Here is a 15,593-nt window from a genome sequence, read left to right on the forward strand (position 1 = left end):
ATAGACTAAATTTAACTCCTCTATTCTCGCCAATCTCCGGTTATCATTGGTCCTCTTCGTATATCTGTTCACCTTCCTCCAACAATAGCTTCTATTTATTCCTCCACCATCCACCTACTCGTCGTGCTTATCATAATCTCTGCGCTCACCATGTGTATTATGCTCTCCATGTCTTCTTTGCTATCCGTTCTCTCTCCATATCTTCTAATTGCTTCATTTTCATCTATCACTCTGAATTTGTTTTTTCCTAGTTTGTTGATGAGTTGGTTTGAGTTTCTCGGTGCTAGGTCTTTTATTGAGATGTTGACAAAAACATATGCTTTGTTTGCATGTGTGTTCTTTAGACAGATAGGTTAATTAGTTAAAGGAAGAGAGGATCATAGAAATAATTAAATAAAAATAAAAAATATTTTTTATTTAATTTTATAAAAAGTCTTAAACATCCTTTTTTTTATTTGATTAGACAAAAATATCCTTTTAAATTAACGAAATTTTAGAATTCAATTAATCCTAATTTTATAATTTCAAATAATTTAAACAACAAAACAAAAACATATTAAAAAAACAAAAAATCAAAATTTCTTCATCTTCTCCAATTTCTCTAATCATTCGTGTCTCCTCTAAGCAAAACATATCAAAGAAACAAAAAATTGATGGTTCTTCGTCTTCTCCAATTACCCTTCTAAAACAAAGCAGTAAAAGTCCCAAACCAAAATCCTAAGTTCTTTGCCGCCGCCGTCTAGAGAACAACTCAGCACTTGAGACCAAGTACCGGTTCAACGTCAGAGATAGGACAATATCACTTTCCGGTGACACTGGCATGTTGAGATCATGAGTGACAGATGAAGACTACAAGACTTCGCCAAGTGAAGTTGCCTCTGAGTTCAGGGAAATTACAAAGCTCAATTTCAGTTTGATCCCCAATTACACAGCACCAGACCTTGTCTATCGAACTCTACGGCACATGATGAGAGGAAACGCCGCAGTCAACTGGAGCTTCAAAGAATCTAAGGTTTTGGTTTGAAATTTTCACTGCTTTGTTTTATAGGGGTAATTGGAGAAGACGAATAACGATTGATTTTTTGTTTCTTTGATATGTTTTGCTTAGAGGGGGTACGAATGATTAGAGAAATTGGAGAAGATGAAGAAATTTTAATTTTTTATTTTTTTAATATGTTTTTGTTTTGTTGTTTAAATTATTTGAAACTATAAAATTAGGATTAATTGAATTCTAAAATTTCGTTAATTTAAAAGGATATTTTTGTCTAATCAAATAAAAGAAGGATATTTAAGACTTTTTATAAAATTAAATAAAAAAATATTTTTTTTTATTTTTATTTAATTAAAGAGGTGTATTAGTAAAAGTGATGATATAATATATATTTAAAACAACAAAAATTAAATGTTGATGTGAAAAATAAATTCCACGTGGATTATTATTATTTGTCCATATTTTAAACGTATCGGTACGTATGAATTTATCATTGTACCGTAGCAAATACCTAAATTATTTACCCATTTAATATTCAAAAGAGTAAAATATTTATAGAAGATATGCTAAGAAGTTATTATTTAATTAATACATTAATTTAATTCAAAAAATGATAAATGATAAATGATAAATGTGTAATTCACAACCAAAGATTGGTTCCAAGAATGTTTTGGATGTTGTCAATCCTAACTTCTTCGTATTAATTTGATCATAACTTGAGCTATATAGGTCCAAATGAGGCAGTTCTAGTGGCATTAGAAAGCTAACATCCAAAACTTCAAAATGATATGCCTATATTTATAATGGACAGTGAATATAAGTCGTGCATGCCATCATTTTTTGCGTCGCGAATCAAGCTTCACTTGACACCATTAATGAAGCACATGGCTCACATTTTGGGCCTCCAAAAGCCTCAAACTTCATATTTCTTTTGAGTATTTAAAGAGAAAATATGAAGGAAGAAAAAGAAGGAGAATTTAGGGTTAGTTTTAGTACGATATTTCTAGATTTTTAAAGAGAGAAGCTCTCCCCTCTCTGTAGAATTATGATAGATTTAGTTAATTTCTATCTAGTTTTAGTTTCTAATTTTGTTTTAGTTTAGTTTTATGTATATTTTCTTGTTATACTATCTTAGTTCATTAGCACTTTCTTATTACTTTTTCTGTTTTGCTGTTTTTAGTTTATGAACTTTTGTTGAATTTATATTTCTCATGAATGAATTTGATGTTTCATGTTTTACTCTTACTTATTTGAGATATTATTGCTTTTTTAAATTGGGTAGTTGTAGTTTTTATTATTCTTACAATTTATAAAGTTTTGTTTATATGCCTTCCAAGTATTTGATGAAATGCTTCACTTAATTATAGAGTAGATTTTCATTCTTAGCTTGGATTGGAAACTTGGGTGAACTTAAGTAATTAATGTCCAAATCGATTGATAATCTAGATCTATTAATTAATTTTGTTTCTACTAACGCTAATCTTTTATTAATTCAATTAATAAGTTAGTTAATACTTATGGATAGGATTAATTAAGCCTAATTAACTTTTTTCAATTTGTAGAAGTTGACAAATCAGGTTTGCTCCTTATAATTATTATGTTGTGATTAGTGATAAGTGTTGAACCACCGTGGAAAACTCTCAACCCTTGCCAAGATCTTATAGAATTTGAACTTTCTTTTTCTAGTTAATTGTCTTCATTGCTCCTAGTTTAATTCCTTTTGATATTTAATTATTGGTTGCTTCTTTAATTTTTCGTTATTTAAATTTTCATCAATTTCAATCAAACTCCTGATTTTTTCATAGCCCATTGATCACTCTATTGTGATTTCTAGGAAGTATGGCCCGAGACTAAACTCCCAATTATTGATTTAAACCGTGACATTTTAAATAAAACTTTGAAAATCTTAAAATTGTCGGTTTAGAACTACAACAAATCATTAGCTTTTTAAACTTTTGAATTTTTAAATCGGTCTTTAGCAGTCATCAAGCTTCAAATCAAGAACATAAACATTACTCACTAATTATCTCTTAGCAATTTTTCAGCTCCGACTTATATACTTAGTTTATTCATCACATATGAAGCGTTTCTAAACCTGTAATTTCAAGATAAATGTTATTAATCTTATTATCAATTATTGAAATAGTTTATTATCAATAATAGACACGTTGCTTTTTCTTGCCTCTTTGGCATTGCTTTGTCTCTCCTAATTGTTTTGTCACTTTATTGATTTAAATAATACCGTTATATCTATATTATTAACCAACTCATGTAATTTATGAAAATAAGCAATGAAGGCACAAAACGGGGATTCAAACTTTATTTTCTTCCCCAACCAAGGTTGGCACAATGAACAAGACCCCACAACTCACTACAACTCCTTTCAAATTTCCTGACAACATCATCTAGTGGTATACAATTTTAGTTGCATATAACACATGGTCGACTTTCATGTTTTCATCAAGAATTTCGGCTTTGTACAATTATACAAGCACTTGATCAAGTAACAAATTTGATTTTATTATCTTTGATATATGATCAAGGGCAAAATTACATAGGATCCAAACAATTTAAGCATGAGTAATATCTTACTTTCAATATGCTAGTTTAGAAACTTATGATCTATTCTATCCTTCTAGTGATATTGAATCTTTTCATATTAATTTAGAATTCACATATTACTTGTAAATATGAGTATTTGCTTTATTCCTTATTTCACATTGCTTTGCTCTATTCACAACATTTATTCTGATTGCTCTTTTTCTTCTTATGTTGCCAACCACAAAAGCTTCAAGCAACTTACAATGGTAATGACACTTTCTAATTGGTTTTAAGTAAAACAACTGTTTTGCTTGATTTTTGTCAACTTCAACACAAGTATCGATCAAGCCTGTATCAAAGATCTCAATTCAAGGAGCAGATACAACTCCTCTAAAAAAGCAAGCTCGTCCTGAGACTTATTAATCTTAGTGTCGATAATAACTTTGTAATCAGTGGATAAATACTGAAACTTATATTATTGATCATAATAAGGTGCACAAATAAAAGTTTAGTATAAATTTAACACAAAATTAGTATCAAATAAACTTGAAATGAAACTGTGAATCAACAAAATATGAGACAAATTTAAAGATAATGCCCAAATGAATTGAAGTTGAAACAACTGGAAATAACTGAAACTAAAAATGAAAATGAAATAAAAGAACTAAGCAAAATTTCTAAAGTAAATTGACTTTGCACACTCACATGCACTGGCACTCCATGATCTTTCATTGCGTTAGTGTGACTGGAAATTTTGTAGTGCTTTAGTGTAACTTTGCAGTGTTGAAAAATGAAAGTCTCCCTGAAATTCTTTGACTCTCCTATTTTTAGAGAAGAAATCTGTGTTGTACTGAGTTGTTATGGGTTTCTTACCCAAGTTCTTGTTTTACTTACTCTTCAATTTTAACCACCCACATTCTTACCATGTCTTGAGAGTCAAGTAATAGTCCTCACGTTCAGACTATCATCTGTCTATTAAGCACCAATTTATTTTACACGTTTTATTTGCATCCTTTCTTAGTTCGACTTTACCTTTTTTTGTCTCCTACTTCGACTACTGTCAATCGAAATACTCGTCTTGAGAATTATACTTCATAGTCAAAATAACTACTTATGTCGAACTTTTGTGCTAACAACAACATAATGAAAAACTACTTATTCTTATTGACACGAATAAGATACATTTCTTCTTATTCTTTCTCAATTGTTTTTATGTAATGCAAAATTTCCCTGGTTGTTATTTATGTTTTTATTGCTAGTAATTACTCTTTTGTTCTTCAACTGCTTTATAATTGCTCAATGCTCATGCTGTCCTATTCATGTTGTTTCTTCATTCTCTTCAATTATTTGTTCTTGGAATAACATGGTTTAGCTTTAGCTTTAGCCGATGTATTCAAAATATGCATTTACAATGGTAATGCACTTTCTACTAATGTCATTTCAGTGGGTTTGACAATCTCAATGTTATTCATTTTCTCATTGTTTATCCTATAAAATCAACTAGTATGTATGCTCCTTATGATGTCCTCAACTTTTACTTGACATTTACTAAAGACACTGGCAACTTAATCTTACTATATATGCTTAGACAAGAGTTTATCAAAATGATTAGTTTTGTAGAGAGATTCTATTTTCAGTGTTTGGCATGGATTGTGTCCTTTTCGGTTTTTCCCCTTTTGAATAGTAAATTATTCATTGTTTATCAATTGCTCACATAGTCACATTTAACCTTTTTGAACTAGAACTCTCATTATTATTTCATGAAATGCTAAAGTCAGCACAAAAAGGAGAATTTGAAATCAACTTAGAAGGAAAATGAAAGACAAATGCCCTCAACAAATCAAATTACTAAGTCATTTGTACCTCAATAAACCCATGTGTACGCATAATCTAGTTTGCTAATATAAATCTTTTATTTTAAATTTCAATACATCCTAACTCATTGTAAAGTATGTATTTTATGCATTCAACTTGCTTCACTTTCACATGACATTTCACATGTCATAGTCAATCAATAAATCAATCCAAGAATAAACTCGGCTACATTCAATCTGAGAACAAACTCAGTTATCAATTAATTCGAGAACAACTACGTATGCTCTACCAATCATTATCTTTCTGCATTTTATATCCTCCATGAGACCATGACTAATAATCTTCTCTTCTGTTATTGCTATATCAATTCTTGAAAGCTAATATACCTAGTAGAACTCTTATCAAAGAGGAACTATGGCAAGCGTCATTAAATCTCTGCTAGGGTTTGACAGAGTAATCCTTATTTTCAAAATCTGGGTGAAGTCGTTAACTTCTGTGTTCTAGTTCGTCATGGTAATCATGGGTGATCAAGGCAATGCTACTCCACAACGGCAACGTCGTCATCAGGATGATGAAGAGGTGATCAACTACGATGTGGCAGACATTCAATTAGGATTGGATAAGTGTTCACGCAGCTTGGTAGGTAGGTTGTTAGTAGATCAATTATTCAGTTCTGGCACAATGGAATCTGCATTGTTCGCTATATGGGACATCCAGCTGGATTCAAAGTCCAAAACCATGAAGGTAACATGTTTCAATTCTTTTTTGACAATGAATTGGATGTGGTTAGGATTGAGAAAGGTGCACCATGGTTATTTAAAAACTATATTATCAACGTGAGGAGATGGAGGCAAGGAGAAAAGTTAGAGGAAAAGGAGTTTGCAATAGTCCCTATTTGGATACATTTTGGGGGATTACCTGAACCCTGTAAAACCAAAAAAATTAGGACAGAAAATTGGCAGGGTAGTGGGAGAAGTCATGGAGGTTGATTTTTTCCAAATGAGGGGGAAGGAAGAGAAGATAATAAAGGCTCGAATCAGTCTTGATGTTACAAGGCCGCTCAGGAGAGCTAGCTGGTCCAGATCAAAAGGTGATAAAAGTAAAGATAAAATTTGAGAGGATAGGTAAATTCTTCAATTACTATGGATTTAAAAACCTGCAAAAATCAATTACAAGATGCTATGAATGGGGATGTGATGGAAGAGAAGTGGGGTGGCTGGTTTCGAGCAGACCAAGTAGGAAGGAGGAAAGACAATCAACAAGAGAATGTTAATCCTCATACGAGTAGTAATGAGACGGGGGGAAGGTTCAAACAAAAGAGCCCGACACCAGTCAATTTACTAAAAGGATTGGCAAGTCTCTTAATGAATTGTGGCCAAGGAAGAGGAGTTAGGGAGGAGGAGGAGGATTAGGTACAGAGCATAATGGCTACAGGGACCAAGGCAAAAGAGAAGTGGCTGAATACAGAATTGGTTCCTTGGAGAAAAGCTGATGATAAGGTTCAAGGGAGTAATGTTGAAACAGGCTCAGGAGAGGGAACAGGTGAAAACCAGGAAACATTTTGCTTTTCTAGCATATGATCTGAGACTTCTCAAGGAGTTAAAAAGAGGCATTCCCTGAAACAACTTGCTAGGAAGCAACACGGTAGAAGGAGGATATTGGGAGTTAAAAGGAGGAGTGAAGAGAAGATGAAGGAAACTAGTGTGAAGAAATTTTGCCAACCTGATCTAATAATCTCTGAAATAGGGGAGGGTGCCACCCAACAAAGGGCACCCAATGACCCATGAAGATGTTGATGTGGAACTGTCGGGGTTTGGAAAAACCCCTGACAGTTTACAGCATACAAGAGCTTAATAGAACTCATTCCTCCGAGGTTGTGTTCCTATGTGAAACAAAGAACACTTCCTTAAATGTGGAAAGGATTCTAAATAGTTCTAGTTTCAAAAACTGTTACTGCATGGAACCAAGGGATTTAGCGGGAGGTTTAGTGGTTGGGTCAAAAGATGAGGTGCTAATTCAGGTAATTGATCATGGAGATTATTTCATCCATTTCAAATGGGAGGACACCAAGTTGAAGAAATTTGGGAGGTCTTTGGAGTGTATTTGCACACGGACGAAGGTCAGAAAGGAAGGCAATATGGCTACATCCTTCGATTACTTGAACGTGGTGATAACCACAAGATAGTAATTGGAGAATTTAATGCTATTCAAGCTCATCATGAAAAGGAGGGAGGTCGAGTTAAAGCAGCGTCATTAATACAGAATTTTAATGATTTTATCAATCAAGAAGGCTCAGTGGATGTGGGGTTTGAAGGGCCAAAGTTTACTTGGTCAAATAGACAATTCAGTGAAAATTAGATCAAAGATAGGTTAGACAGAACACTATGTTCCAGCAGCTGGAAAAGAGATTCTCCGAGGTCAACGGTGACTCATTTGAGTGATACCGGCTCAGATCACAGAGCTATACTTCTCAATGCTGATATAAGCACACCTAAGACGAAACGAAGATTCCGTTTCCAAGAGCAATAGTGTGAGAGGGAGAGGTTGTGAATTTAGTGAAGGAGAATTGGCAGATGAGGTTGAGGCCTCCCCAATGTTTAAATTATTTCAGAAACTCAAAAGGTGTAGACATGCTATTGTGGAGTGGCAGAAATCTCATCCTTCTAATGCAAACATACAAATATAGCAGCTTACTTCTAGACTGGTCGAGGAAAACAAAAAAGGAAATAATGCTAATGGTGATGTGGCTCAAATGGGAAGACAGTAATACAATGTTTTTTCATTCCAAAGTCCAAAATAGGAATAGGAAGAACATGATTACTAGATTGGAGACAGAGGATGGCGATAGTAGATCAGACACGAACGGGATTGCTGAGGTTGCGCAGTCATACTTTGAAAATTTGTTCACATCCTCTAATCCTATAGATCCAAGAGAGGCGCTGGTAGAAGTTCCTACAAAGATCACCGACGATGTTAATCGAAGAATTACTCGACCTGTTACTAAAAAAGAGGTTCAAGAGGCGGTATTCTCTATTAACCCTTTTTCAGCTCTAGGCGAGCATGGGTTCACTGCAAAATTCTATCAATTCTTTTGGGAGATAATCAAGGAGGATGTTACAAGAGCAGTGATAAGCCTTTTTTCAGGGGGCCATATGCTGAAAGCTTTCAATCGTACCACATTTGTTTGATCCCGAAGGTGACTAATACTACATCTATGAAACAGGTCAGACTTATTAGTCTAAGTATTGTTTTCTATAAAGTTAATTCTAAAGTATTAGTACATTGTCTGCAGTAGGTGATGGATAAAGTAATCAGTGCTAACCAAAGCACCTTCATTAAAAGGGAGGGTTATCAGTGATAATGTGTTGATTGCTTGCGAATTTATGTATTTCTTAAAAAACAAGAGGTTTGATGAAAAATAATTGGCTCTCAAGCTTGACATGAGTAAAGCTTATGACAGGGTGGAATGGAGTTTTGTTTGGGCTATTATGGAAAAAATGGGATTTTGCAAGAAATAGATGGATTGGACTAAGGACTGTGTGACGACGATCTCTTATTCTGTTACTGTGGAATGACAACCTCATGGCTACTTTAGATCATGTAGAGAATTGTGACAAGGTGATCCTCTATCACCCTATCTTTTTCTTTTTTGTGCAAAAGGGTTATCCCATTTACCCCACAGAGGAGAACAGAAGCACGAGATTGTGGGTGTGAGACTTAACCACAGATGTCCAGCTCTTATTCATCTATTCTTTGCAGACGACTCCATCTTATTCAGTAGGGCTACGGAGAGAGATTGTCAAAATCTAATGGCTATTCTAATCACCTATTCAATTCTGAGCGGATAGACTATTAATTTGGACAAATGCTCAGTTTTTTTTAGTCACAGTATGCCGATAGAGAATAGAGAACAAATGGCAGCCATTCTACAAGTTCCACATGTTGGGAATTAAAATTGGTATCTCGGCTTACCCTCAGCAGTTCAAAGATCAAAGACAGCTACCTTTAACTACATTAAAGATACGGTATCCAGCAAAACATTAGAAGAGATCATTCCTATTGGCTAGTGTAAGAGAGGTCCTTGTTAAGGCGGTTGCTACTGCAATTCCTATTTACACATTAAGTTGTTTTAAGCTCCCAGAGACCTTATTGGAGGAATTACATAAGATGATTATGCAATTTTGGTGGGAATAGCGGGAATCAGAGCAAAAAATGCATTGGATTAAATGGAGTACTATGTGTAGACCAAAGTGCCAAGGTGGATTGAATTTCAAAAACCTTAAGGGTGTGTGTGGTTGGAGGAATTAAATAATTCCTAGGAATTTTAAGATGGGAATATCATATTCTCATGTTTGGTTCAAAGTTTGAAAAGCTATTCCTAAGCAAGTTTGATTCCAGGGAATCAAAATACCATCATTTCAATTCCCACCTTCCCCTTGGGTATCTTTGATTCCCATGGGAATGGAATCTTTGTAACAAAGTAATACTTGAACCACATACCCTAAATTTTTTAATTTGGCAATGCTGGCAAAACAAGGGTGGAGATTGATTACAAGAAATAGGACTATCACGTTTATAAAAGCAAATATTTAAGGTATTCCAATTGTCTTAAGGCTGATATGGGATCCAACCCCTCTTGGGGATGGAGGAGCTTATTGGAAGGTCTAAAAGTCTTAGAAAAGGGGATTAAATGGAAGATAGGAAGAGGTAGATCAGTAAGGATATGAGAAGACCCATGGATACAGAACATGCCCAATCTAGCCTCTATAACCCAATGTAACCCGGAGTGTCAACTGAATTGGGTAGAGCAACTACTTACTAGCAATCAACGGTGGAACCAACAATTAATTCATGAACAGTTCAGTACAGACATTGCACAAGCTATTTTGAGTACTAAAATTGAAGGACAAGAAGACTTGATTACTTGGCCAGGGGTGAAACAAGGGAGTTATACGGTTGCTTCGGGTTACACATTAGCACACCAATTCTTTCATCCCCCTCTGAATTTGCTTCCAATCCACTATGCTGAGAAATGCATATGGAGCTCGATCTAGAACCTGCAATGCCAACCAAAAGTCACACTCTTTTTGTGGAAAATCATGCATAATGGCATTCCAGTTTGTTCAAGACTCCATGAGAGGATACAGAGCGCAAATCCAACCTGTAGAAGATGTGAAGCCGAAACCGAAAACAGCGGGTCACTACTTGCTTTAATGTGAACAATCAGCTGAGGTCTGGCACAGCTCTGGAATTTGTATTCCTAATATGCAACAAATTTTAGAGATTTGGCAGTGGTGGATCCAATTGATGGAAAAGACGAAGAATCAAAGAAATGGAAGACAGATTGCAGTTACGGTGTCTTACCTACTATGGGAGCTTTCGAAGGCGAGGAACAAATTTATATTTAAAGACGAGGCAGTCTCACCGACGCAGATTCTCGATAACGCCATAGCAAGTGCATCCAAGTTCAGAGCTGTTCGTGAACCCTGAAGAAGTTAGAAGAAGATGAATGTCACTTTACCTTTCTCATGTTATTTCTTTATTACAAGTTTTCCTTTATTGTAATGGGATTCTCAACTTTACCTCGGTGAGATCCATCGTGGACCCAACTTTCCTTATTCATTGAATAAAATCCTACCTAACTTAGATAAAAGAAAGCGTCATTAAATATGGTGTAGCTTCTAACCATCATTTTTAATGCCTTTTATTGAATTATTATTATTATTCAATTTTTTTGTTATAGCATTTAAAATAAATTAAATACCATAACATCATATGAATTTCAATACTGATTTCTAGCATGGAAGTCATGCAGCTAAATACAAGATCAACATAGCCATTTTACGTGAATAAATAATGATTCATTTATTTGGAACTTTCATGTTTAGCGGTGATATCATAAATCACTAAGCAAATTCAAATATCATTACTTGATTTATGGGGCTCATTTTTTTGCAAATGGAAAAGCTCATAGTGTAATACCATGAAATGGAGGCATAGCAAAATATTGCACTACTATAGATCAGAGACAAAACGTAACTTACGTTTTGTATGTTTATTTCTTTTAAATTTTAAAATATACCAAACGTAGCTTACGTTTTGAATTTTATTGTACTGCTTTGGTTTAATACTAAACGCAAGCTGCGTTTTACTAAGTTAGAAAAAGAAAAAAGTTTTTAAAGCCCACAAAACGTAGGTTACATTTTATTAGTGTCAGAAATTTTTTTTCGGAAGCCCCAAAACGCAGGTTGCGTTTTGTACACAAAATAATATTTAAATCCACAAGTTTGCCTATAAATATGAAGTCCGGTGATGTTCATCTTCATCTTCACTTCTCCTCTTGTTATTTCTTGCATAAAGTCCTTAGTGGGGTATTTTTTTGGCAGATAACTGTGTCAAAAAAATAGAGTTAGTTAAGGCTGAAGTTATGGAAGGTGTTGTAAACTTGCGAGTATATTATAACGGTGAGTTTATAACAAACACACATGAAGGAGTGATTTTTGTTTGTGATTGTCCGTTGTCATTTGCCATTCCATGTAATATGGGTTTTGTCGAGTTGCAAAATGGTCTTTGTAATAACATTCAAAGCCACATTTTGAAAAGGGTGAGCAATCTTTTATACAGAAGTCATGTGCAAGTATTTGGTGGGTTAATACAGTTTCAAATAATGCCCATCACTGACGATGCCAGTATGCAGCAGATGTTGTATATTTATCAATAAACCCGATCTCACGTGCCGATGATAGAGCTGTACGTTGAGTTTGAACAGCAGTCGGGGATGAGTATGGTCGGCGACGAGATCAATGTTGATGAGCTCGGGGATATAGATTGTGAAGAAGATAATAATGACAGTGAAGACGAATTCGAAGCTAACTATGAAGTCGATGACGAAAACGATGACGGAGACTTGGCAGGTAATTCGGCGGTGCAAGATGAAGCAAATGCGATTGTAAGCCAGCACCCGTTTGGTGTTCCGTCCTTTATGCGGACTCTAGATCTCGAATCCATGCATGCTCCGGAATTTCCTGAGTATGCGAATACAGGTATGTCATAATTATTAACTGAAGTTTTCTATAGTGCTTATTTTATTTGCCTTGTCTGACTGATGGCGGTGCGCATGTCGTAGGTGAAGGCAACGTTGCGGCGGAAAATGGCGAGTTTAGTGTCGGAATGGAATTTGGTTCGAGAGAGTCGGTGATATCTGCAATCAAAAGCTACACCATCTCTAGAGGAGTTGATTACACTGTGTATGAGTCTGAGCCGCAGACATTCTATGCGAAATGCAAGAGATATGGTGCAGGGTGCGACTGGCTTATCTGAGCTAGCTTGATTCGAAAAAAAGCTTGTTGGGAGATCAGGAGATACAATGGCAAGCACACGTGCACCATGGGCATGATTTCACAAGATCATGCCAAGTTGGACTCAGACACAATTGCAGATGCCATTAGGCCGTTGGTCAAAGCAGACCCCTCGATAAAGGTGAAGTCTGTTATTGCAGAAGTTCAAGGCAAGTTCAACTATACTGTGAGTTACCGCAAGGCTTGGTTGGCAAAGCAGAAAGCTGTCACAAAAATTTTCGGTGATTGGGAAGTTTTTTACCAGACTTTGCCAGTATGGTTGAAAGCAATGACAGTGAAGATGCCAAGGTCTCGTGTTCAAATTAAAACGCTCCCCGTTTACCGTGAGAGTGAGGAGGTTCAAGGTGTAAGAGTTCTGCACCGCATTTTTTGGAGCTTCTATCCATGTATTGTAGCATTCAAACACTGCAAGCCACTGGTGCAGGTTGATGGCACGCACCTGTACGGAAAATATAAAGGAGCACTTCTAGTAGCGGTTGCACAAGATGAGAATCAAAACATTGTGCCTATTGCATTTGCGATTGTCGAGGGCAAGACAGCAGACGCGTGGGAGTTTTTCCTAACCAATTTGTGGAGATATGTTGTTACCATTGATGGTGTGGGTATTATTTCTGACCGTCATACCTCCATCGATGCTGCAATAGCTCGCAGTAACGGTGCATGGTCACCACCAAGGGTGTGGCACATGTATTGCATCAGGCACATCAGGTCCAACTTCTTAAGGAGGTTCAAGGCTCCATATTTGCATAAACTCGTGGTGAATACAGGTATTTCAAATTGCTGTTATGGTTCTATTCATAGTAAATTTGTGGCATCTGCTTATGATTAAATGGTTTGTTCAACAGGCTATTCTAGGACGGAGTAGGAGTACAACAAAAACTACCAAAGGCTTAAAGAGCGGGGTGAGGCATATACTCAATGGTGTGGGTGTTGAGAGATGGGTGTTGGCATTCGATAGTGGTTATCATTGGGGACATATGACGACAAACTTGGTAGAGTGCATAAATTATGTCCTGAAGGGTGCACGCAACCTTCTTGTAACTGCCCTTGTCCGGTCAACTTTTTACCGGCTGAATGAGTTGTTCACTCGGAAGAGTACCGAGGCTCATGAGCGTCGCCGCAACGGATTCACGTATTCAGAATTTGCAACAAAGAGAGTTGAGAAAAACTTCCGACGTGCAGGAAACATTGTGGTCAACCGGTTCGATAGATGCAACGAGATGTTTGAGGTTCGCAAAATGCAAGATGGTACCATTTACACTGCTAACCTTGCGCAACGACACTGCGACTGTGGCCATTTCCAGGTCGAGCGACTTCCATGTCGCCACGTGCTTGCATGTTGCGCCAACCAGCGTCTTGATTGGCAAGTATATGTGCATGACGTGTACAAGATGTCCGAAATTTGCAAGGTCTATAGAGGCGAGTTTGTCCCGATGGGTGACCCGTATACGTGGGCTCTATATGAAGGAGCGAAGGTGATCGCGAACTGGACATTGAGGCGCGCAACCAAAGGAAGACCCAAATCAACCCGCTACTTGAATGAGATGGATTCGCGGGACATGCGTGGTCCTCGCCGGTGCACTACATGTGGTAATCACAATAATAATAATAACAATAATAATAATATTAAAATTAACAATAACACTATCAAAATAAAAAAAAATATTTATCCATTGAGGATGATCAAGATATTCAATAATGTGTTCCTCCGGTTTGGTAAAATTACGAATCATTATTTAATCCTTTACCGTAAACTTCTTCTTCTTCTCCCCCACTTCTCCCACACTTCTTCACTTTCACTTCTTCACTTTTACTTCTTCAACTTTTTTCTTTTACTCTCGTTTCACTCCCGTTACTTCTATCTGCGTTTGGTTTTCTTCTTTATAAACAAATTTACCATCCTCCATGACGCGTGTCACACATGCAGCTAAGGTGGCTGCCAAACGTAACCTCCGATTTGCTTTGGTAGGCTGACAAACACAACCTGCGTTTTGCCTTCTCCAAAATTGGTCAAAAGTGAAGCTATTTTCATGCAGGAGACGCAGAGCCACGTTTCGTTCTTTGATTGCCTGGGCCTGCCAAACGCAGGCTGCGTTTTGCAGCGTGCTTCTCTTCCTTGTTTTCGTCCCTGCCAAAACGTTACTTGCGTTTTGTGCTCTCTGACAAATGCCAGCTCCACATTCATGCATAACACATTATGCATCCATTTTTTACCAATTCACCATTTTCTAATTCATTTACAAATTAATTTATGGATTTATGGATAATTGGCCCATCCATTTTATTTTTTCATTTTACAGTAATTTATGTATATTTATTTTTAATATATTTTATTTATATTACAACATCTTTATTATTCTCCTAATATTTAATAGTTAATTGTTTTGAGCGAATAATTTTTACCATTTAATTATTTTTTGAATAAATACCGACATAATAACCCAACTAAATTTGGGAGTTCATCATATTATCATTATTTATATTATCTTTTAATTGATTTATAATTCATTTTATTTTCTAAAGCTTAGCTTGGATTATATGATTGACAAATAAAATTTGAAAGATACATTACTTAATATGAATTATACCTGAGTTTAATTGCTCATGTAACTCGGTCTTAATTATTATTCATTTTTCTTGTAATCAACACTTTTATTACTTATGTAATGATCATCATTTCTATCTTAAACCATCTCGAGTAGGAAACTCATCCCAATCCCTATTTATAAATCCACCTATTATAAAAAGAAACTCCACATCAGTTTTTGCGTCATAAACAGTAAATAGGAACTCAAAGTATCTCTCTCTCATCTATTAGGAGGAACTAACTTTAGTCCCTATTGTGGTTCCACTTAATTAATTAATTAAAATAATTAAATGTAGCTACT

General features: G+C 35.7%; 1 protein-coding gene and 1 long non-coding RNA gene across 3 annotated transcripts; one reads left to right on the forward strand and one right to left on the reverse strand.

Moving 5' to 3' along the window:
- On the reverse strand, positions 4,108–10,906 carry LOC107604921. The gene is made up of 3 exons (XR_001612416.2): positions 10,712–10,906; positions 10,509–10,607; positions 4,108–10,404 (listed from the first exon to the last, which is right to left on the reverse strand). It is a non-coding gene; the product is annotated as an uncharacterized LOC107604921 (long non-coding RNA).
- On the forward strand, positions 11,899–13,608 carry LOC107647341. Of its 2 annotated transcripts, none has more exons than XM_021105828.1 (2): positions 11,899–12,390; positions 12,474–13,608. In XM_021105828.1, exon 2 carries the CDS (start codon positions 12,734–12,736, stop codon positions 13,532–13,534), a length of 801 nt encoding a protein of 266 aa, XP_020961487.1. In that variant the 5' UTR covers positions 11,899–12,390; positions 12,474–12,733; the 3' UTR covers positions 13,535–13,608. Both variants share the same exon structure in this region, with proteins under 2 accessions (XP_020961487.1, XP_020961488.1).

Source organism: Arachis ipaensis, chromosome B06, assembly GCF_000816755.2.
Source record: "Arachis ipaensis cultivar K30076 chromosome B06, Araip1.1, whole genome shotgun sequence".
Lineage (NCBI taxonomy): Eukaryota > Viridiplantae > Streptophyta > Magnoliopsida > Fabales > Fabaceae > Arachis > Arachis ipaensis.

Coding starts and splice junctions, on each gene's coding strand:
- LOC107647341 (XM_021105828.1), top strand. CDS start 12,734: ATGGGCATGATTTCACAAGATCATGCCAAGTTGGACTCAGACACAATT.